Source organism: Misgurnus anguillicaudatus, chromosome 3 (genome assembly GCF_027580225.2).
Source record: "Misgurnus anguillicaudatus chromosome 3, ASM2758022v2, whole genome shotgun sequence".
Taxonomy (NCBI): domain Eukaryota; kingdom Metazoa; phylum Chordata; class Actinopteri; order Cypriniformes; family Cobitidae; genus Misgurnus; species Misgurnus anguillicaudatus.
This window is the reverse complement of record NC_073339.2, coordinates 21,194,531-21,218,758: the sequence shown is the minus strand read 5'-3', so window position 1 is coordinate 21,218,758 and position 24,228 is coordinate 21,194,531. Positions and strand designations below refer to the sequence as shown.

The 24,228-nt window shown below is 35.5% G+C and overlaps 1 protein-coding gene across 1 annotated transcript; it reads left to right on the top strand.

Moving 5' to 3' along the window:
- Positions 1 to 606: 606 nt before the first annotated feature.
- Positions 607 to 19,252, top strand: ednraa (endothelin receptor type Aa). Its single transcript, XM_055193657.2, has 8 exons — positions 607 to 1,018; positions 2,360 to 2,835; positions 4,354 to 4,481; positions 8,088 to 8,286; positions 8,931 to 9,083; positions 11,522 to 11,655; positions 11,837 to 11,945; positions 16,864 to 19,252. Exons 2-8 carry the CDS (start codon positions 2,425 to 2,427, stop codon positions 16,999 to 17,001), a joined length of 1,272 nt encoding a protein of 423 aa, XP_055049632.2. The 5' UTR covers positions 607 to 1,018; positions 2,360 to 2,424; the 3' UTR covers positions 17,002 to 19,252.
- Positions 19,253 to 24,228: the final 4,976 nt, after the last annotated feature.

The window sequence follows — 24,228 nt, the reverse complement described above, 5'->3', positions numbered from 1 at the left end:
TACAGTTGCTGTATCAGCTCAATGATAGCACGGTTAGGCGCCTATTGGCCCTACTGATACCAACCTTCCTGCACTTAGACCCCATATTGATAATGGCCCATTTTACTAAGTATAGCCGTACAGGTTGCATAATGGGCACTGATGCAGTCATCCAGGCACTTTGCTTTGTTCGAGAGTGTTGTTCCAATCGACTTTCTTAAAGTCAGCTTTTTATGCATCCAGTGCTCATAATGAAAAAGAGCCTTTCTGCTTAGTATCTCCAATTTATGTATGGCTGGAAAAAGCCATCTTGAATCCAGGGCTTATGTAGGCTTTTCAGTTCACACGCTGAAGCGTTTTGGTTCTGACCACCCACATTGCTATATTTTGGGCACAGAAAGTTCAAGGGAAATTTGGCTCTCGATCCCACCGCTAGTCACCCCCTTACCCTCCCTTGCTTATCTGTCAGAATCCCATCTGAAGAATAACACTTGTTGACGAGTTTGTCAGTTGCAAATACTGCAGTTGATCATTTGGGAAAAGGTTAGGGAGCACTCCTGTCATGGGGACGGGAAGAAAACGAGAACGATCAAGGAAAAGAATGAAAGGGAGGCTGAGAGAAAACCTCTGGAGAGGATTTGCGATTCCTCCTGATGCTCCGAGCCTCGGCTGGTTGTCGACAGCAAGGCAGGCTGTACCTCACTGAGAGCTGGTGTTTCCTTTGGGGCCCCCCTCCCGGCTGTGGGGGGAGGTGGAGAATTGCGATCCCACCCGTCAGAGTACTCTCTCTTAAACATTCACATACACACAAGCTCACACGCACACATACAGCAACTCTCCACAGGAAAACGGAGACAGAACGCGCAGCAGCTCTGGTGCGTTGTGCGGTCCAAATGGGATCCTGCTACACTTTGATAGTTAGTTAATTACTCATATGATACCACACAGATGTCTGGGGGGCTTTAGCCGAATTTCTTCTCGCTAACTCACTGACTGACTGAATGACGGGATCCTGGGGAAGGCAAACATTTAAGGAGCGGTAGGTGAAAAACCAGGAGGCATTTATAATTCATAAGCGTAGCAGTTTACGTACCGTTAAAGATCCCTTTAGTGCCTAGCTGATGCTAAACTGAGATGCTACTTGAAGGGCTGTCTGCTAAATAGTTCCTTGTGTACCAGGTGGCGGCAGTGACTTTGAACAGGAAACGCATCTTGGCTTAGATGTGTTTCCTTGCTGTCAAGATAATGAAATGGGGTTTAAAATTATTTCAAACAAGATGAGAGCTGATTAACTTTTCACTTCTATGAATTTGTTGTAACACTTTACAATTAAGTTGTATTTGTAACAATTAGTTATTGCATTAGCTAAAATTGACTAACGGTGAACACTATTTCTACAGCATTTATTAATCTGTGTACATGTTAATTTTAGCATTTACTAATACATTTATAAAATCAAGCTTTGTAACTGTTAGCATTAAATTAATGGGCCATGAACTAACATGTAAACTGTATTAAAATTAACAAGAATTAATACATGCTGAAAAACCATATTGTTCATTGTTTGTTCATGTTAGTTAATGCATTTACTAATATTTACTAATACAACATTATTTTAAAGTCTTACCAAATTTGTTAATGTAGATAAAAGTATAAAGCGTACTTAATAGATTTAAATAACTTTGTTATTCAAATTAATTAAAAATGTCATCCGGTTGCCCATACTGTACAATATGCAAACCAAAGCTCAGAGTTAGTACATATTGAAGAATTTGTCTGCTTGATTTGAAATATCTTTACGATTGAGCTATAGTGTATGACCTTACAAATGTCTGGAAAATGCTCTTTGTGTAAGCAAGATGTAGTCCAAAAGTCATTTCTTACATGATAAAGTGACCGTTTGTTTGGAAACTGCTCATATGGATGCCAAATTGAAAACAGGAGGTTAAGCACATTGAGGAAACCAAAAATATGAAAGCCATGCAATGGGCACGTTGTTAAAATAACAATAGATAAAAACAAAAACTTGGTGCTTTGCCACTAGCACCATGCCAACACTGATGGGTTCTTGCCGGGAATGACAGGAAAGGCAACGTCTTGTCCCCAAAGCGTGACAGTAACACATACTGGCACCCTCCATCTGTGCTTCTCCTCTAAATCTCTTTTGAAGTTGTGATGAAGTTTTGTAGCTCCACTGTTATACTTTTAAAGCAATTCTCTTTGATTTTGTTTTATTATGAGGCCTGCGTCATAACACGCAAGTCGATTTATTATGTGCGTGTATGTTATGATAGCACGAGACAGTTTGTAAATGGAACTCCAACCTGCTTTAACCCAACATGTGTTTCTAATGTCCATTTTTGTTGTTTTTATCATGCAGCTGTGGTATAAAGTAATAATCAGAGACTTATCACCTCATCTGGAAATCAAAGCAAAAACTCAACAATGTGCGCCATGACGCTACGCTTGTTTTTGCTAATGGCCGTCGTGGCTACTGGTGGAATTTGTCAGTCGAACAGCACCGTTGGGTCTCAACAAACATCCCCTCAAGAAGCGACAACCTCCAAAACCACCCCGAATGTGGGTCTCCTGCCAGCCCCTCAGCCTAACAACACTACCCTAAAAATGGCACATCCACCCTGCAGGAACACCACTTCCATCAAGCTCTACTTCAAGTATATTAACACCGTGATTTCCTGTGCTGTGTTTGTGGTGGGAATGGTGGGCAATGCCACGTTGTTGAGGATTATTTATAAAAATAAGTGTATGAGGAACGGACCCAATGCTCTCATCGCCAGTCTGGCTCTTGGGGATCTAATCTACATCATCATTGGTATTCCTATCAACGTCTACAAGGTAAGAAATGCACCCCTCTGCCCTTAGCCTCCTTTTCTCAATACTTTCAATTGATAGGAAATATGACTTCATCATGTTCTTAAAGGGTATTTCACAAACCAAACAGAAACATCAGTCTATACAATACAAAACGTGTACATGAACGCAGGAAAAGGAAAACAGGGTGGCAGAGGAAGTCGGGAGGAGGCATAGATGCAGAGGGCAGGGACGTGCAATTATATGGTCATCCAGAGTTTATCTCTAGGACCGCCCTGTTACGGTTACAGAGGCTTTTGTGATGAGAGCAGCATGGATATGGCCAGCTAAAAAAAACATAGGGGCTCAAGTACTCTGTTCTGACTAATGCATGGTCACCAGACAAAGTCTCTTGTCGGATTTACTACTCATCGACGAATCTGATAATTAACAGTGTACAGAGACTATGCTAACCACAGCTTATATCTTACACTGACTGAAAATATGTGAATAAAAGACAGCTTTTAGCAAGTAAAGTCTGTAAGATATGCAGATTAAACAAAACTATCTGAACTGGTGGGCACACCAGTTTTCCTTGACATTCCAATAATCAAGGTTATATTTTCACAGAATGTTCTTTGCATGATGATTGATTTTATGTAGAAAACAATCAATCACAGATTTGATTTTAGCCGAGTTTACTTTTCACTGACTGGATAACATTTTTTAAGCATTATAGTTACCTCACATACATACAGTATAACACACAGCTGACATCTTTCTCAGGTTTTTCTCTATTAGAATGGAAGTTTTATATTTATAAGACAAAAAATATATATATTTTAGTGTCAAAACGGATGTGTGCATGTCTTGTGTTGTGATGCACAGACTTGTGTGCACTGCAAACCACTACCTTTCAATACACATCAAACACACATAAACACTTACAACTCACTCTCCAGCTGTGCCACTCCCTCACTGATTAAATGCTGAACTCTTCATACAAACAGGGCCAGGATACACCCGTGAGGAGCTTCCTTTCTATACTTGAGCATAATCCGCATACTTTTCCTGTTTAACAAAAGAGAAGGTCTTTTCGGAGAGCCTTGTCAAGGCCACTTGACTGATCACACTTTGCAGGGGTTCTTTGTGAACCAGCGCAAGAGGTCATATGAAAAAATGTGTACTTCAAACAAGGAGACAAACGTTTCAACGGCACTTTAAGCTGAATGAGAGCAAAAGTACACGTTGACCAATCAAGTGTCTGGGCTGATGCAGACACTTAAGCTGTTTCGTCATCACAAGATGTGTGCCCTAAAGGGCTAGGAAAGGATCTAAGAAAAAAATCTGCTCTTTATTTGAGTTAAGGAACAAGCTGATTCCAGAAAGCCATATGCTTTTGTTATGCTCCAATTCTGTGTTTTATAAATAAATGTCTTTGTTTTAAACTAAACAAACCATTTTTCTTAAATTAACTTAATTTCAGTCATCTTTAAGCACTGTATTGTTGTTGAGTGGGGTCATATAGCAGTCAGTTCATTAATGAATCTATTTTTCTTGCAGTTGCTTGTTGAAAAGTGGCCATTTAATGACAACAACTTTGGACTTGTCCTATGCAAGCTTGTGCCCTTCCTCCAAAAAGCATCTGTGGGGATTACAGTACTCAATTTATGTGCTTTGAGTGTGGACAGGTAAATCACAACTTTACCATTTTAAGCCTTTCATACGGTATGTAGGGCCATGAAATTGTTGAAATGCTTATTTGAAGGCATGCCAGCTCTTTATTCTTTACATTCTTTATTCGTTGGTCTCATTTTTTCACACGAAAGTGTGTAAAAAAATACAAAGTTACTATTGACTAAAATCTGTGATCCTGTCTGTGAAAACAAAGTCTCAAAATCAAATTATGAGATAATGCGCATCAACATTTGATTTCAGCCAATTATTTGACTTACTTAGTCACTATTACAGAAATCAAGGTTATATTTTCACAAAATGTTCTTTACATTACGGATGATTTTTACGTACCAAACAGTAAATCTAAAAAAAGACTTTAGTTTTCACAGGTAGGATCACATTTATTCCAAATATAACTATTGCTTCTTAATGTAGTTTATAACTAACTGATACTGCAAAATTCTGTAAGTTACCTTCCTTACTTACAATGCATTGGATCCATAAACATAAGAGCAAAAATATGATCTAATTTATGTGCTTTTACTATTAATAAATACACTGTAAAAAATACTTTTTTTTTCTTGCTGCCTTAAAATTTTTTGTTGAATCAACTCGGATTTACAAGTCATTTCAACTTACTACTATTTATCTTGACTAGAGATGAGTTGTTATAACTACAGGTGAGTTGTTATAACTTATAGGATTAAGTTGACTTTTCTCAGCTATATTTTATAAGTTGTGACAACTTATTTCTGTTGACATGACTTGTGGATCTGAGTTGATTTAGCAGGAATGTTTAAGGCAGCAAAGTTTTTTTTACAGTGTAGGATTTTGAAAACAATACAGTACTGTCCACAAGTCTTAGGCCACCACCATCAGACTTGTTGTTTTAGAAGTTTTAATGTCCCTTCATATTTAATTTTTAATATATTTAAGATACAAACAGGAAATACTGGAAATATGTACAAAAAATTTATATATTTTCAGGACTAAATGTCTTCTTTAGGCATCGTCTGTGTTTAGTTTGACCTCTCTTGGCACTAAACACATCTTGAGCATTTTTTAGCAGAATTAAGTAAAAAGATCAATTTATTTAAAATGAGAAATTATGATTAAATTTTATTTAGGTTTAAGAGATCCTGCAGTTTCCTGCAACTGCTCAAGTGGAAGGGGAGTTTACCATTAAAACTTGACACATCAGTTTACATTTTAATACAGTTTTTAATTCCTGTATACACATTGACTGTATTTTCTGGATGTATTCTATTAAAGAGATTGAGAAACAATTATATATGATCACTATAACATTGCAAAAACAACAAATCTAATTTTGGCATGGAGGCCTAAGACTTTTGCACAGTACTGTGTATATTTATTATATATATATATATATATATATATATATATATATATATATATATATATTTATATATATTACCATACTGGAGTTAGCTATGACCCTTTATTCTACCTCAAATAATAAAATAAAGCTTTTTTTGTCCTCACCCCTCTTGCTTCTTAACCTTTCACTAATTTGACCTTTAAACTTCATGCCAAACATAAAGTTAAGGGCTTGAATTTCACTGTTCAGGTTTTAGGATCAGGTATAGGCAAAGGTCAGAAAGTGGGTTTATGGGTTTAGCCCATGGCACGCAATGCTAATGTGTAATACAAAGTTATTTGCTCTGAATTCCAATTCACTGTTTTTTACATCGCGTGCTGTTGTCTAAATCACTGTGCGTGCATGTTATTCATCTTCACACTTGGATGAATCTCCAAGTTTAGGCAGGACCTAAACTTTCCGGCTTTGGGGTTTCTGTAACTAAATCAAAAACACATGCCGCTGACGTTGCTGACTATATGGAATCCATCTGTTTATCCTTTTGTATTGTTTTTTGTATGACACACCAAACTATATTTTGTCTTTTTCATGGCCAATATAACCAATATTATTATGTTTTTATATAGCCTAATTTATATTTTTTTATAACAACAGATTGGTGCTTAGAACAATAGTTTTTGTCGAACCACATGGTCTATTGGATAAAGTGATTTTTAGCTTCATCAAATTTTGCAAATGTACGTGAAATAGCTGTGATGAACTTTCATATATCACCCTACCGAGAAACCTAAAGTAATTTTAGTGATTAACCTTGATATCTTTAAAACTGACTGAGTAAGGTCATGTCAAAGAATAAAATTAAAGTGAAATCAATGACTGAAATCTAACTCTGATGCTCTAATGGATACACTAAGATGACTGAAGGAGCATAAATGATGTGAAATAAATATTTTACTTACATAATTTTAGTTTAGTTTACTTAAATACTACTATAGTATAGTATAGTAATACTATAAATAAATCTTTTTTATAGCTGATCCGGGTGGTTCCCATGAAAAGCTTCTCAGGAAACATTAATGGATTTGCTCATGTGGTTTAGGGGAAAAGGCGTGCCGTAAGCCTGTCAAGTTCTCGTCTGGATGAGGGCATTTCCTCCAGTTTATAAGGTCAGCTCTAATGGGCACCTCTCATTAGAAAGTCTTTTCCTCATCAGCACGCTGAAGCCACCTGCCCACCTCTGTTAAATCATGACCATGACAAAGAAAATGATAAAGTAGAGCAGGAAGGGCTGTTTATTTGTTAAAAGATTAGACATTGAAACTAACTGCAATTTAAAAGTTAGCTAGAAAATAGGGCCAGGACAAAATTTTTACAGGTGGGTTCTCTTTATTCTATACTATGAAAATGATCAAGATTTATTCATTTAATAACATTTTAGAACTGGCCTTTAATTCCTCACTTTCTTCCTCACAGTGTGTGAGTGAATTCAAGCCACAAACACGTAGCAGCCTGTTGCACATTTTAATGAATCACTTCATGAATCAAAAGGCTGGCCTCAATTTCACCAAAGCGCAGCCGCTTTCTATTAGTTACCGAATCACGAAGAGGAAATGTTCAGCACATCTCGTCCGATTTGTGTTCGTCGTGTTGTGTGGGTTTGGATATCATGTCGTTCTTTCCAGCTGAGCGTCTGCGAAGTGGCTACATCTCCACTTAGTGAAATATAAATGTCCTATTGTTGTTAAACAGGAATATTCAAATGGGTCATTAAAAAAGAATTATGTGCCATTTTACAGAAACATCCACTAGAGAAAAGATATTAATGAAACAAACAGGCAAACATAACTCAGAAAAAAGTAAACAAGCAACCAGGCAAACCAGTGACTTTATCCAAACAAACAGCTGATGTATACATGTTGGATGTATATGTCTGTAAGCATTTCGGTAATATGAATATTAAAATGCAGAGCAGTCTTTTCATTAAACTTGGATCAACAATGTCTGGCTTATCGTAGCTCTATACCAGAAGCTGAGTGTTTTCACATCTGCTATGCGTTATTTGGACAGAAGCTTTCCTACAGGACACGAATCTGATCAGTTAGGTTTTGCAGGTGTTGACATAAAAACCTGAATGAAGGATTAAAAAGTAAAAGCTGAGAGCTGATGGTGCTGTTTTGGAAGTGTCTCTTGGTTATCTGATTTAAAATGATGAAACTGATGGCCAATCAACTCATGATCTTCACAGCAATGTGTTAACAGTTTGTCCCTCTGTGGACAGGTACAGGGCTGTAGCATCTTGGAGCAGAGTGCAGGGTGTGGGCATCCCCCTGTTTACTGCCATTGAGATCTCCTGCATCTGGATCCTATCCTTCATCCTGGCTGTGCCTGAGGCAGTGGTCTTCAACATGTTCACCTTCAACCACTCCAACCAAACCATACGCACGTGTATGCTGAAGCCTACAACTCCATTCATGATGGTACGCTTATTTCAGACCAGTGTGTTTTTTCCGTCCGCATGTTGTGCGTAAGAGTCAAACACCTGACCGGTTTGCAATAAACATTGCATTGGGTCTTGACCTCAGGCAGGATGATATGAAAGACTTTGCTGTGATCTTTTCCAAAGCCACCAAACTTTGATCCCGGGAAGAACATTTTTTTGTAAATCGCTTACAAAACAGAGGGATAAGACTAAAAGCTTTCAGTTTCCTTTAGTTGAAGACGATATCTGGAGATTTCTTTCGCTTTGTTCAGCCCGAAGAAGTAAATTGATAGCAGACCGCGTGCGCAATTACAAACTGATGCATCTCCCTCAAGCAGAGCCGTATGTGTGGATGAAAACACAGAGTTCATTCTCACACGAGCACTGCAATTAATCACAAAAACAAAAAGACGATTCAGACACGATAGAGTTTAATCGAATACAGATGTTATTGCATTATTATTCAATTGAATTTGAAGGCTTCGTGCACTGTTTTACATGTGTTCATTTATGTAACTGGCACTAAGATAATGTATTTAAGATTAGGATTACTTCTCCGTTCAGATCAAAGTTAGGCATTGACATAGTTCAACCATGTTTTTAAAGCAAGAAAATAATACACGTTTTTTTCTCTGCTATCAGTTTTATGTGGAGTGGAAAGACTGGTGGTTGTTTGGATTTTACTTCTGTGTACCACTGGCATGCACAGCCATCTTCTACACGCTCATGACAAGTGAAATGCTCAACCACAGAAAAGGAAGCCTTCGAATTGCCCTCAGTGATCATCTTAAACAAGTAAGAGAAACTCTCCAATACTAGTCATAGCTACTACTCATACTAGTACAAATACAATACTAATCATAATACTCATACTGGTACACTCTCAGAAAAAAAAAGTTGTCACTAATATGGTATAAGAGTGTAATCATACCACAAAGATTCCTTAAGCACTTCTTCAGCATACTTCTTTAGTATACTACACTTCCAAATCTTTTATCATAAAAATGTAACAATTGCTTTTGCAATACAGTTATTTTTATTTTTAAAGTTAACCTCCAGATTTATATTCTGCTTTATTTCCTTTACTGGACAATTCCGGCTTTATGGATGTGACATAATTTCTGAGAGAATGTATTTATTGCGAATATATTGAATCAGCTGTTTATATTTTTATAAACTTTTTATGACAGAGTCCAAACATCATAAGATATCAGTCTGTACTCATAGGGAAATATACATATACAGGTTGTGGATGTGACAATAAAGAAGAAACGTTTTTGGGAAACAACATACTAAGTAGGAATTTGGCAAATTAAAATGCACAAACCAGAAGCAATAATACCCAGGAAATGGAGACGGCTCTTCAAAGAACAAATAATATTTATTATATTTTAATGTTCACTTGCCTTGGCATTCCAGCAACCAAATATTGGCATCTGAGATGTCAGTATGGTTAAAAAATTAGTAAAACCTTTATTCCCTGGTTTCACAGAGCAGACTTAAAGGGACACTCCACGTTTTTAAAAAAATATATATATATGCTCATTTTCCAGGTCTCATAGAGTTAAACATTTGATTTTTATCATTTTGGAATCCATTCAGCTGATCTTCGGGTCTGGCGGTACCACTTTTAGCATAGCTTAGCACAATCCATTGAATCTGATTAGACCATTTAGCATTGCTCTCAAAAATAACTAAAGAGTTTCGATATTTTTTCCTATTTAAAACTTTACTCTTCTGTAGAAAATTTAAAGTTGCGATTTTCTAGGCCAATATACGGTAGCTTGGAACTATATTCTTATTCTGCAGGAGGCGCAATGATATTATGCAGTGCCCAAAAATACTCCTCTGCTATTGAAAGTTACCAAGGGGACTATTTCCATGGTACGGCAGCAAAGTCCTTGATTATTACACCAGAATGAGAGTGTAGTTCCTAGCCATATCGGCCTAAAAAAATCGCAACTTTTAATTTTCTGTCGGTCTTAGTACAATGTAACTACAGAAGAGTCAAGTTTTAAATATCAAACCTTTTTGGTTATTTTTTGGTCTAATCAGATTCAATGGATTGTGCTAAGCTACGCTTAAAGTGGTACCGCCAGACCCGGAGATCAGCTGAATGGATTCAAAAACAGTAAAAATCTAAAAAAAAAAAAAAAAACTGGAGGAGTTGGAAAAGGAGCATATTTAAAAAAAAATGGTGTGTCCTTTTAGGGCTAGTTTAACACTAAGACACATTTAAGCTGCCTCAACTGAAACTAACAGTTCTTTAAAAATGCCAGTGCCATTGATTTGTCGCACCAATAACATTTTTCAGTAAAGCATGTTTATTAAAGATGCTTAAACATCTTAGGCCTAGCCCACACAAACACAGACATATTTATAAACAGTTTTTCCCTCTTTCATTAAAAAAATCTCCTGTCCACATGAACACGCAAAACTGGTTGTGGCTAGAAAGGATACAGCTATGGCCAAAATCTTATAGAATCTCGCCAGCTGTTTCATTCTTATCCTACTTCCAAACCAAACCCTAAACCCAACATTTCACGGGATTCAAGCTGTATCCTATCTAGCCAGAGCCGCTGTTTTTCATCCTAATCCTACCCCCAAACCTAACCTTCAACCCAGCATCTCAAAAGATAATTGGCCATAGCTGTATTCCTTCTAGCCATAACTGCAAAAACTTGGTATAGACCGTTTCAGCAGTAACAACATAAACAAGCGGCTGTCGCGGTCCGCATGAACTTCCGGTAAACTCCGCTATAAGAATAAATAACAACAAAGTTCTTTAAACGTAGTTTATTTATATAACACGCAAAAAAAACAACACATAGATTACCTAGGAAACCAAAACATTTGTTATTTTCGACGAGGCATTTGTTCAAGAGATCAGTTTAGCAACTAGTTAGACCATGAAAAAAACGAAACCGGAAGTAAGGTTCGGATCCAGACGTGTATCACGTGCGTCCGATGAAACCGTCTATAAACCGTTGTCAAGAGCATGCCAAACAAACCCATGTCGATATATCCACAAATGTAAAGCATTTTTGGCCAATTAGATGCCATTGCAGTCTCACCTTGCACAAACTACTTTAGCTAAGCCTTGTCTGTGAAACCAGGCTTATATTTTTATGGTAAGATTGTGAGTGTGTGAAACTTATGGGTGACTTTTAGGATCTTGGCGGATGCATTATATAACCCTTACAGTAAATGACTGCCTTGTTTATGTTCTGCAGCGACGTGAAGTGGCCAAAGCCGTCTTCTGTTTAGTGCTGATCTTTGCCCTTTGCTGGTTTCCCCTGCATCTCAGCAGACTCTTGAAGAAATTGGTTTACGTTCCGAATGATGAAAGACGTTGCGACCTATTCAAGTGAGTGAACCTTTGATATTCGTCCTCTGAGAGTAGACTAATTTGTGTTAAACCATACATGCAATGCCCTGAACATCTAATGTTTTTTTTCTATTATTTATATAGTTACGTAAATATTTCATCAATATTTATTTAGCTATGTAAATATAATAAAGAACTGAATATGTGTCCAAAATTTCAGCTTCCTGTTGATCATGGATTATTTTGGTATAAACTTGGCCACTGTTAACTCCTGCATCAATCCCATCATCCTCTACTTTGTCAGCAAGAAGTTTAAGAACTGCTTTAAGGTGAGCTTACATGTGCCTGTTTCTGCATTAAGGTGCATAAACTTACTTTCTATCTTTCTTCTTCATGCCATTCCAGCATCTATGGCTATATTCATGGCAAGAACAGTTTAATCCATACACAAGTTGATCTAAACAAGTTAATTCATACACAAGTTTGGGGAGGGCAATTTTGTACCTCCAATACACTTTACTTGCATGTTTTTGGACTGTGGGAGGAAACCAAAGCAAACCCACGCTTGCACAGGGAGAACATGCAAACTTCACACAGAAAGGCCACCCGACCTAGCCAGGGCTCAACAAAGGGACCTTCTTGCTGTGAGGCAACAGTGCTACCCACTGAGCCACCTAAAACAGACTGAAATGATACTAATGTGTTTTTTTACAATGTAGCATGAAATATGAAAAATGCTCCCATTATATAATCAAATTACGAACTTTGATTTATTTCGGTTTGATTTATGGAGACAATGTGAAAGGTGAGGTGAGTCATTCTACAAGTTCAAGAAAGATAACCCATGCCTTATCCTGGTTGTCTTCATTGTGAGGAAAGTATGCCAAATCTAACGTCAGACCCTGAGTGGGCCCCTTCCAGTAAGGCATTGAGCATACGCACAAAGATATGATGCAGATTAAGTCCTTTCAAGACAAAGCAAAATCCATAGATTTGAAAGTATCACTTTATTTTGATGGTCTCTTTTTGTTGACTAAATAAAAATGAAAAAACGCACTCTCAAGATATAATTTCATAGATTTATTTGTACCATGTCCACACATATGCATTTTGGCCTAAGCCATCATAAGTGTGTACTGTGAAAACATCACAGGTGAACCTCATTCCTCATATCATCAGCAATCAAGTTACCAACATTTTGGACACACACAAGAAATAACACAACAAAAACCGAATAAATAATATATTCGGTTTGGTGCTGATGACCTGGTGGTGCTGATGATATAATAAATAATATAACAAATAAAATAAATTTTAACATAAATTATTGTTGACTCTAAGGAACATTTCACCTAAATGTCAACTAACAGACTGTCTGCTATTGCCCGGGCTAGGTCAGGTGGCCTTTCTGTGCGGAGTTTGCATGTTCTCCCTGCGTGTCAGCGTGGGTGTACTTCAGGCACTCAGGTTTCCCCCGGCCAAAAACCTGCAAGTTAGATGAAGTGGAGATACCAAATTGCATCTCCCCAACCTGAGTATGGAATAACTTGTGTGGATAAACTTGTGTTTATCCATGAATATAGCCATGAATATAGCCATTTGCATGAATATAGCCATTTGGGATGGGAAGATTCGCAGATTTGCTCGATGCATCAGCATAAAAAGTTAACGATGCATTTGCATTTGCATCGTGATGCATCGTTTTTAACATATTTTCCATACACTCTTAAAATGAATGTGTTAAATTAACACATCTTGTGTCTAGTTAAGGACAACACATCTAGTGTGTTGTTCTTAACTTAACACATCTCTGTGTTATTTTTGGAATAACACACATTGTGTTGTTTTAACACATCTTGTGTTGTCCATTTCATTTATTTAAGCTCACATTCTACACGAAATGACACACAATGTGTTAAAATAACACATAATGTGCTAAATAGTTTAACACAAAACAATGTGTTAAAATTAACACATCCCTTCTTAGAGTGTAGGTAAAATCAGATTTATGTATCATTATTAGTAGATGCGCTACATTTTTATTCTTTAGAAAGTGACTGATGTTTTAAGATTGCTGTCTCTTCTATAAACTGTTGCTACGTCCTGCTGTCTTATCACCTGCTGGTGTATCACAATACTACGGAAACCGAGGCGTGTCATGAAAGCATAACATGGAGCTATTCTCCACCGAGTAATTACAAATCCGTGGCAGTGGAAGCAAAAAAAATGTTGGTGGGTCTAAATAATTTACTGGTAGTAGATGACATTTTCTTGTATTCTTTTAATAAACAATTGCTTTTATAACCTAAAACCTTTGCTAACCTTGTTGTGTCATGGGAGTAAAGTTGGCGAAAGTAGTGAAAATGCAAATGGAGTTTAAATTATATGGACTCTACACAAGGCATGTGGAATGGATTTGAGAAAGCAGCAGCGAGAATGTCAAGGCTGTAGCTAAAATGTGGACCAGAGTTTAATTTATTAGGGCATTCCTCTAGTGCAGTAAGTCTCAAAGTGTGGCCTGGTCCGTCAAACCCCCCCAGTGGTCCGCCAAAAGATGACCTAAACTAGGCAAGTGTTTATACAATCGTCACTTATTTAAATAGATTTTTAATGCACTTGCAAAACTGTGATATCAGTTCTTGCCATTCTGTTTTAATAACGTAAAAATGGATCGGTGGCTAAACCAAAGAGGAGTCAAAAGAAGGATCAAGCGTCAACTGAAAGCAGCTAAAATCCACAGATCTATTCGTTTTGTAATGTACTAGTTTTTGTTTCATGTGTAAAATCCCTGTAATTTCAGTGATTTTGGACATTAAGGGGAAAAATGTTTTCAGCATTTTATTGTTACAATAGTTACAGATTGACAGCTGGCCCGCCCAATCAGAAATGTAAAAAATACTACTCTGTATAGTTAGACATGTATACTACTTTATGTGGTGTAATTTATCTATTGCATGTTATGTTAAAAACAGTAAAATTATAAGTAAGCCTGATAACTATTTAAAAACTATTAAAGCAGTTGAATGTTGCGTTATAATGAAATATTCCCGAGCAGCTTTCATGATCACTTTGAGAACTTTTTTTGCAAGCAAGTAGAAAACGTATTTTGAATAACAACACGTTATAAATATGTGCTGCGCGCTTTCCTCTCAATAACATAAACACACAACAAATATGACAGCGGGGTAAAAAATAGAAAGAAAACATCTGATCATAGTGATGTTGTTTGATATAGCGATATAGCAGCACTATAAGTCACGCCACATTTATTGCTACACTTTATACAATATAGCCTATTGCTTTTAAGCAACAAATAGCCTATCATAACAACCTATAAGCCTACTGTGTAATTGAGACATTAATTTAAGAAATGCATTAAAACAGAAAGACGTAGGCTGCGGAAATATAGTGGGTTCACTTCAATCCACACCACAGACGTTCTTGGTTTGCTTCTTATTTATTAAATCGAGGCAATTGTTTGATCAAACATTGATTAATATTAAGATACAATTTATACAAAATGAAATTCACTTTAAAGAAAGTCTTTCTACAAAACAAACCTCGCAAAATCGCTTGCCCGACGTAAAAAATGATGCGCCTTGGCCGTCGAGCGGAGGAAAAAGTATTGTAATGTGTTTGCATCTCTCAGATTTAGGTAATTATGTTGTATGTAATTCGGCGTCATCTTGTTAGCCATTACTATCCTCACTAACAAGTGAAACTGTCAGGAAATGAAGTGAAAGCATGAAATCCATTATTCCTTTCGTTCACGTCTGATATGCGCGCTCCTCGGCTCCGCTCTTCATGTAGGCTTGCTCTTGTGCTCATCAAAAAGTATATTAAATGTTTATTTATTTGTCACTTCGTTTAACCCCAGAGTCTAACATTATTCTAGCAATTCCCTTTTTCTTTCTTTATTTAGTAAGTTAACTTAAATATGTGAGAACGAAAATATATTTTTAGTGATTTGCATGAAGAGAATATGATGTTAGGAGCTTCATTTTAAGCATTTAGTAGCCGTATTTATTTAAACACTTTAATAGGTTATTTAAAAAAGTATAAGGTTTTTTTAGGTTCATTTATATTTCCTGTCACTGTGTGCAGGTTCTTTTTTGTAGGCTATGAGAGCCCAATATTTTTTTTACCAAAAAGGCTTAATAAATGTCACGTTGCATTACAATTTAAAGTATCAATAATGTCAAAAATGTGACGTGCAGTTCGTTCGGGTGTGTGTGTATGCTGTTTAAATTAGTGTTCTGAAGTTTTGACGAATTTTATAGACTTGTTATAGTTTCTTATTCAAAAGTGACACCCATAGATTCAGGCCCACCCGGACTTAATCCATGCCCACCCATATGTCACGTTCTGCATCCGCCACTGGTTACAACCATAGATTTCATATACCCACCACCTCAGTTTTAAACTAATGGCTCTTTGGAATGACATTAAGTGGGACCTAGGCTGTTACAGTATGTTTAATTGCAGTTTTTTTTTCACATGTGCAGTTTGTTGTTCATATTAAGCTGTCACTTATTATACATTTACTTGTTCAAATGAAATAAAATTCATATAATAATTTCTGTACATAGCATTGCATTTGTGTTTAAAAAATTGTTTTTGACTTGAAACAGTTGCATATTAAACTTAAATTTAGCTTATCCTTCATATTTTGTTGTTTTTTGGGGGCGTGTTTGAGTGGGATTCTGTTAGGTGGTCCTCAGAAAAAAATTGGAAGATAAAGTGGTCCTTGGGCTGAAAAAGTTTGAGAAACACTGCTCCAGTGGAATGGATTTGACTGACATATACTTACAACATATATATATATAATGGTTATTATATAATGTTCTTATAATGGTTCTGACGCTCATGCACAAATGTGTGGAAACTGTACCATAATAAATTGCATAACATCATAATTTTTCATTGCATCATACGGCAATAAATTACATCGTGCTGAACCGAATCAAAATCCGCCGTGCATTGTAATGGGGTGAAATGCCTCGTTAACTATCTTTAATGTATTGCATCATAGGCTATGCATTAAGATGCGTATCGCATCGGACTCGGTTATTGAGATGCACATCTCTAATAGCCATAGATGCTGCAATGGCATGAAATATAAAGAAAGAAAGAAAGAATATCTGCTATCACCTTATTGTGATGGTTCCTTAACAGACATATGAATACATATATATTTTTTAAAATATATTGATTTTAATTTGTTCCTTTGTTTTATCACTGTATTAGTCCTGCCTGTGCTGCTGGTGTTATAGCAAGAACCAGGTCTCAAGCTCAGGCCCCATGAACGGCACCAGCATCCAGTGCAAAAACCATGAGCCCTGCAACCTCAACACCGACAGAAGCCTCCGCAAAGACAGCGACTGAACAGTGGACGTAGACCACTCGCAACAGTCAGTCTCCAAACATGCTTTAAACGCTACGAACCGGACATCAGCCAGTGTCAATCTTTCTAATTGCATTTTCACGACAGAAACTACAGTCCCTCTGTGGTTTTATATATAGCCACAAATTAGACAATAGACCTGATATATTTAAAGTCTCCCGTAGACCCGGAGCAGCTGTTCCCATAGACTTCCAGACTGTTGTTGTTCAATATGAGAAATTGTGGGAGTTTAAAGCAACAGTAACAGGATGCAGCTGAACCGAACCTAACAGCAACAAATTAATTCTCATCAGGAACTCAAAGCGTTGTCCACGTAAGCACTGTACTATGAAAATCCTTCAAATCCTCAGTGTCCGATGTAAAAGGAAGTTTGAGAAAGGAAAGTGAAGTGGTCTGGGTCAGTCTGCTGCTTTGCATCAGTGAGCTTAGCCAAAGAATCTCCCGGCGTGCCCTTGAGTAGGCAGCCCATCATTTAAGTTCAGTGTCCGCTTTAATGTCCGTTCGTTATTTTTAGTCTGGACACGATTATGGAAGCTTGAGCAACAGGAACTTTCGAGTACTTCAGGCCTCAAACTTTATTTAGTTGTTTAGTGACTCTTGTTGTGCGCTGGACGTCACCTCAGTTTATTTAGTGGGAAAGATAATGTAGATATTTTCACCTGCCTTTGTGTTTTGTTCAATTTCATGTACTGCATATATGCATGACAGTGGCTTTATCTCTAAAACGCAATGATGTCTAAGGTGTTAAATTTAAATTAATATGTAAGGTTGGGGAAAATTTAAATAGGATTTATTAAACCTTGATGAATCACAACTGTTGCAGTACGTCTAAAATTTACCAGCTGGATTCACTAACTATCAATTCTAGTAATGAGGAGGCCAATGAAATTTTGACCTTGTTGGAATTTAAGAGTGATTTCCAGGAAGGTATCCAACTGCAATAAACTTTGGGTTATTGTGTGCTCTTGACAAAAAAAATGATAGAAAGAAAAAACTTTTCTACATTCTGAGTATATAAGAGCGTGGGAAATAGGACATTTATGTAATCGAAATAGCAACGCCCAAGAGATACATACACTGTAAAATGTGAAAAGTTGTATCAACTTAAAAAATGATTTCAATTGGTAACACTTAAAAAATGTATTTTCATTTTATATTATTATTATAACTTAATTTTTAAAGGTGAAATTTTAAGTATTTTTTTAAAAGTTAATACAACTTTTCACTTTTTACAGTATACATTACCTTGCTTTATTTGTACACTGTGAATTTTACCATAGCTCATAAATGATGTTAACCTTGTATACATTACTTTATTATTTCTATTATTTAATGGCCTCCATATTTTAAAGCTGAATTATTTTTATTTTATGGCAGCAAAATATATGAGACATTTTCTTTTGTTTCTTAATGTAATTTGAAATTCCTAATATGAATGAACGTTATACTTATTCTGACAAATATCTACTAAAGTGATACTTGTAGATGGACATTTGTGTGTATGAGAAAATAGAACAGATCACATTTTTGAGACTATGATGTCACAGATTTATGATGATGTCACATATGTATTCATCTTCACTGCCATTATTGAGTGAGGAATGTTGCACCTTTATAAACGTATATTTAGATTTAAACTTGTGATAACATATAACAGCTCTGTTTACTCTTCAGTATATGCTATGAATTACTGTGATTAACTGTACATTATTTTACATATCACAACTGACAGTACTTAAAACATAACATTGCTTTTTTAAAGACTGTTATAGCCTCAGTCCAATTTTCTAGATAAGCTGCTAGTTATTTTCAAGAATATTGGACTATTGATCCTACCACTTAGAGCAATGTTGTCTTATCTCAAAGTGTAATGAGGTTTCCATGTTCAAAGAATGGTGCCTTGTGACAGCTGTCTGTATGTGGCTTGTGAAGAAGCTCCAGTATGGGAGTGACTTAAGATGCACTTTGACCCAGCAACAAGGCCCCTTTGGGTCATCTGTGTCAAGCCAGAGGATGTGAATGGTGCGTCTACAGAAGATTAAATGTAAACTGTGGGATCTGTTTGCAGTGCCTGGAGAGTTATTTAGTCAAAGTCTTCTGTCGGTCTGATAATGTTTTGTACAATTATTCATGTTTTTATTTGCTTGCGTGGTGTTTTATGCCATTAAAACAGTATGTATGATGTTTGTATGCTGATATATTATCAGAATGGTCAATAATTGGGTTGTTGTATGTTTTGTTTATAAATTATTTGCTGTTCTGAGATATGATTGCTTTAAAGTAGGGGAAAACACTATAATAGGTTAATGATTTTGAACACACATGAGAAGGAAGATTTTTAATAGCCTATAATGTGTTTAGTAAAGTCACTGCAATGCAATGTAGTAAACTGAATTTAAAGTAGCCTACCATATGCATTAGCATGGACATAAATGACCTTAAAAATGCGTAAAAGGCATATTTTATCACACAACAGAAATTTCTCAACAGAAATTTGATACGAGAGAACAAAGCCAAGTTAAGATGATTCTTAAAAACTTTACTGAAACACGGATGAATGTATGTGAATTGTCATCAGAGATTTGACATTTTATTTCTCATGCTATTCAAACTCACAAAAAAGTTTTAGTCTTCAGGGAGAACAAGGAATGGGTTTAGGTCTGAGGAATTTGGTGGGAACCTCTGAGTTTGCCAGCGAAAAATTAAATGAAGCCAATTTTAGAGAACACAAAAAGTTGATTAAATTAAATTAAAGGTTAAAACAAAAACAACTTTTTTTAATAAACCAAACAATAAACAGGTCAAAGTTTTTTACAAATAAATTGTACTTTTCATTTGACTTTTTTTAACAGACTTAATAAAATTAAAAAGTACAATTAAAAAAGATCTCTTAAAAAACATCTTATTTTTATTTTATAATAAAATTAAAAAGTACAATCAAAAAAGATCTCTTAAAAAACATCTTATTTTTATTTTATAATAATAATGTTTATATATATATATATGTGTGTGTGTGTGTATATATATATATATATATATATATATATATATATATATATATATATATATATATATATATATATATATATATATATATATATATATATATATATATATAAAGCTAGCTCCTAATGTATTGTGTTGCGTACTGAGCATCAGGAAATGTTTTTATCTTTTGTATTTCATTTGTCTTTTTTAACAAACTTAATAAAATTAAAAAGTACAATTAAAAAAGATCTCTTAAAAAACATCTTATTTTTATTTTATAATAATGTTTATATATCTAATGTATATATATATATATATATATATATATATATATATATATATATATATATATATATATATAGCTAGCTTCTAATGTATTGTGTTGTGTCCTGAGCTTTAGGAAATGTTTTTATCTTTTGTAATAGATTTGTATGAGTCTGTCAATTGTCCTCAGTGTGAAAATATTAATCTCAACATCATATAAATGTTGGTAAGCGCTAAGCGATCAAACATTTAAGAGATGCTGGAGAAGCCCATGTGACCTGAAAGATCAGTGCGCAGTTTAATGCACGGCTCAGATCAAGCAAGAGACTTATGAACAAAGGTCACAAAACATAAAAATAGTCATTAATCAACAAGATAACATCACTGTATTAAGCATCAAAGGGATGTAACATTTTGAACTGAGTTATTTTGTAAATGCCGTTTTTTGTCTGTGTTTTGACTTATACTGTATTTAAGCATATGTTATGTGAAATAGCTTGTTCATAACAGTACTGAATAAAACAAACTGCAATTTTTGGTGTCCTTTTTTGTTAAAAATATTAATATTTTGAGCTCAACTTCTCTTGAGGACATACAAGACTTTCCGCAGGCACAAATACTTCAAAGGCAAACTCTCTCCATACCAGCAGCAGATCCTCAGACTGCACTTTGGCTAAACATGATTTAATCATAGACAGTCGTTCCACGTTTCTCAACATGAAATTAACATGTGGGCCTTTTCTCAAACACTCATGTAGACAGAGGTGTAAAGTACTTGAGTAATTTTACTTGATTACTGTACTTAAGTATTATTTTGGGGAATTTTTACTTTACTTGAGTACACTGTAAAAAGTCATTCTGCAGGCTTGTAGATTTGATGAAATTGAATATGTAAACTTTATTTAATAAAATTAATTTCATGTAGTTTGGTATTTTTTGTGTTAAAATTCTTTAAAAATGACTGGAATAAAAACAACGTATTGTTTTTGTGAAGGATTTAGCAATTCTTATTGTGTATCTGCGCATGTAGCGAATACTGAATAAATCCAACGTAATACGAATCAGCTGTTTTAAATCAAAAACCATTCCGGGTTGATATGCAGGTCGTGAGCGCTGAGCAGACGGATTTATGAAATATTTCTGTTATTGTGCCAAAATTCAAAGTTTTGAAAGCATTTCAGTCGAGAATGTATGTTTTTTAAACAAGAATCTGCAGAAGGTTCATAAAGATATCGCCTATTTAACTCTTTCACCGCCAGCGTTTTTAAAAAAAGTTGCCAGCCAGCGCCAGCGTTTTTCATGATTTTACAAAAGTTTAATGCTTTCCAGAAAATGTTCTTCTTCAAATATATAAACATATAATATACCAAATGAAAGAACAGACCTTCTGCTTTCAAACAAAAAAAACGTTTCATCCTACCTTCAGTAGTTCTTTTGTAATCAGCTTTTGAATATGGGTAGGTTTCTGCAAAAACACCACATTTTGAGCAAAAATCAGAGATAATTGCATTTTGTGACGGACTTGGAGATCCCATTCAGAGCGATCTTTAAAACAGACACGGACATGCAGCAGCTTGCTATAGGGCAATACTTCCGGTTTTAAAAAGTTGTGCCACCTAGTGGATAATAGCGGTATTGCGGTAAGACGGAAATACTCGTCATTGGCGGGGAAGTGTTTTCTCTTGATTGACGAGATATCTCGTCAATGGCCGGGAAAGAGTTAAACATTTCCTTCGAGCTTTTGGCGATGGGAGCTCCAGATAATTAGCGGGTGCTCTGCGCGTATATATACCGGACAACGACGCCTCACCTCGGCCAGTCTTGCTGAAAATCTCCGCTGGCTGTGACGTCAATGTAGTGTTTAAACTGTGGATAAAATTCATTTCGGGTAAATTTTACGGGCAATCTCTGGTCTTATAAGTCTATAAGCAGTGTTTCTTTGTACAATTTGTTTGTAATTTGTAAATATTAATTACAATAAGGATTAATATGAACTGGGTTTGGACGTAACTTCAGCTTTTTAGGACGTAGGAGGTCGCATATCTAGGATGCATTCGTCGATTCGCATGCTGCGATTGGTGGTCCAGATGCAACTAATTTGAGTGACAGAAAAACTGACCAATCATACTGTTCCTCTGAATGGGTGGGTTCTCTTATCACTAACTCTCATAGATATGTATTATGTATCTATTATGACAAATTCTGCTCGCTCGCTCGCTTGGTTCGTGTTATAAAGATAAATTTGACTTTACTGCGGTCTTTTTCAGTTTATTTAGTTTTGTGTTAATTATATCCACAAAGTATTCGAATAAATTGGTAATGTAAAACTATTCTCCGCTGTAAATTAATTGTGTGCTCAATTGCGACGCCCTGTGTTGAATTTTCCCGCGGAAAACATGAACTGAATTGTTTGACAAAGGCGTCTTACTGGAATACAGTATCATTACTAAGGGGAAATATAACATTATTCATTTAATTCCACAAAAGGTGAGTAAGATATTAAATGTATAAGTTGTCTTTTTAAAATGTTTAAGCTTTCTACATAATGTAAGTTGAACATTTATTATTATTAATTTCGCGACCTATTATGTTCATGAAGGCCTGTAACGTACTGCAGCTTCCTGCAGGCAACGTGAAACATTGCTGAGGGAGAACTTTATTCACAACAAAAGGTGAGGAATATTATTAAATAAATATATTGTACATATTATATTGTGTGTATAGTGTATGTGTGTGTATATACATATGTGAGTAACTTGGTTAACAAATAAATATGTGACTGTATCCTATCGTGTGACAGAAAAAAATGTAGGGAAAAGATTTGCCCTAATTATAAATATAGATTATATATCTTTTCAAACATTTTTTGATATTATTTGTAATTCCAATGAGAATTTATTATCAGTTTTCAAAATTACTGCACATTTCAAACACACCTAATAAGCCACAAACTCGGATGAACTTCATTGCACATATCTTCCAGTTTTCTTTAAAACGTTTTAATATACAAGTTTAATGTGTGGATTATTTCAATATTCAAGCTGTATACATTTATAAAGGTTTTAAGACATAATTGCTGTTTAATGTTGCAGGATAATGATGAAGAGGCGGGACTTGGGCAGCTTGTGATGGCTGTAATTGTAAAGAATGGATCTTCAAGGAGTGGAAGCCCAAAGGATGCTGGAATTGTTATCGAGGCCTTAAAGGTGTTCCCAGGGCAGGCTTTATACTCATTGGATTGGATTGGATCTACACTGTAAAAAGTCATTCTGCAGGCTTGTAGATTTTATGAAATTGAATATGTAAACTTTATTTAATAAAATTAATTTCATGTAGTTTGTTATTTTTTTTTGTGTTAAAATTCTTTAAAAATGACTGGAATAAAAACAACTTATTGTTTTTGTGAAGGATTTAGCTATTCTTTTTGTGTATCTGCGCATGTAGCGAATACTGAATAAATCCAACGTAATATTAATCAGCTGTTTTAAATCAAAAACCATTCCGGGTTGTATTGCAGGTCGTGAGCGCTGAGCAGACGGATATAGGAAATATTTCTGTTATTGTGACAACATTCAAAGTTTTGAAAGCATTTCAGTCGAGAATGTATGTTTTTTAAACAAGAATCTGCAGTAGGTTCATAAAGATATCGCCTATTTAAACATTTCCTTCGAGTTTTGTGGCGATGGGAGCTCCAGAAAATCAGCCGGCGATCCGCGCGTAAATATACCGGTCAACGTCGCCTCACCTCGGCCAGTCTCGCCGAAAATCTCCGCTGGCTGTGACGTCAATGTAGTGTTTAAACTGTGGATAAAATTCATTTCGGGTAAATTTAACGGACAATCTTTAGTCTTATAAGTCTATAAGCAGTGTTTCTTTGTATAATTTGTTTGTAATTTGTAAATATTAATTACAATAAGGATTAATATGAACTGGGTTTGGACGTAACTTCAGCTTTA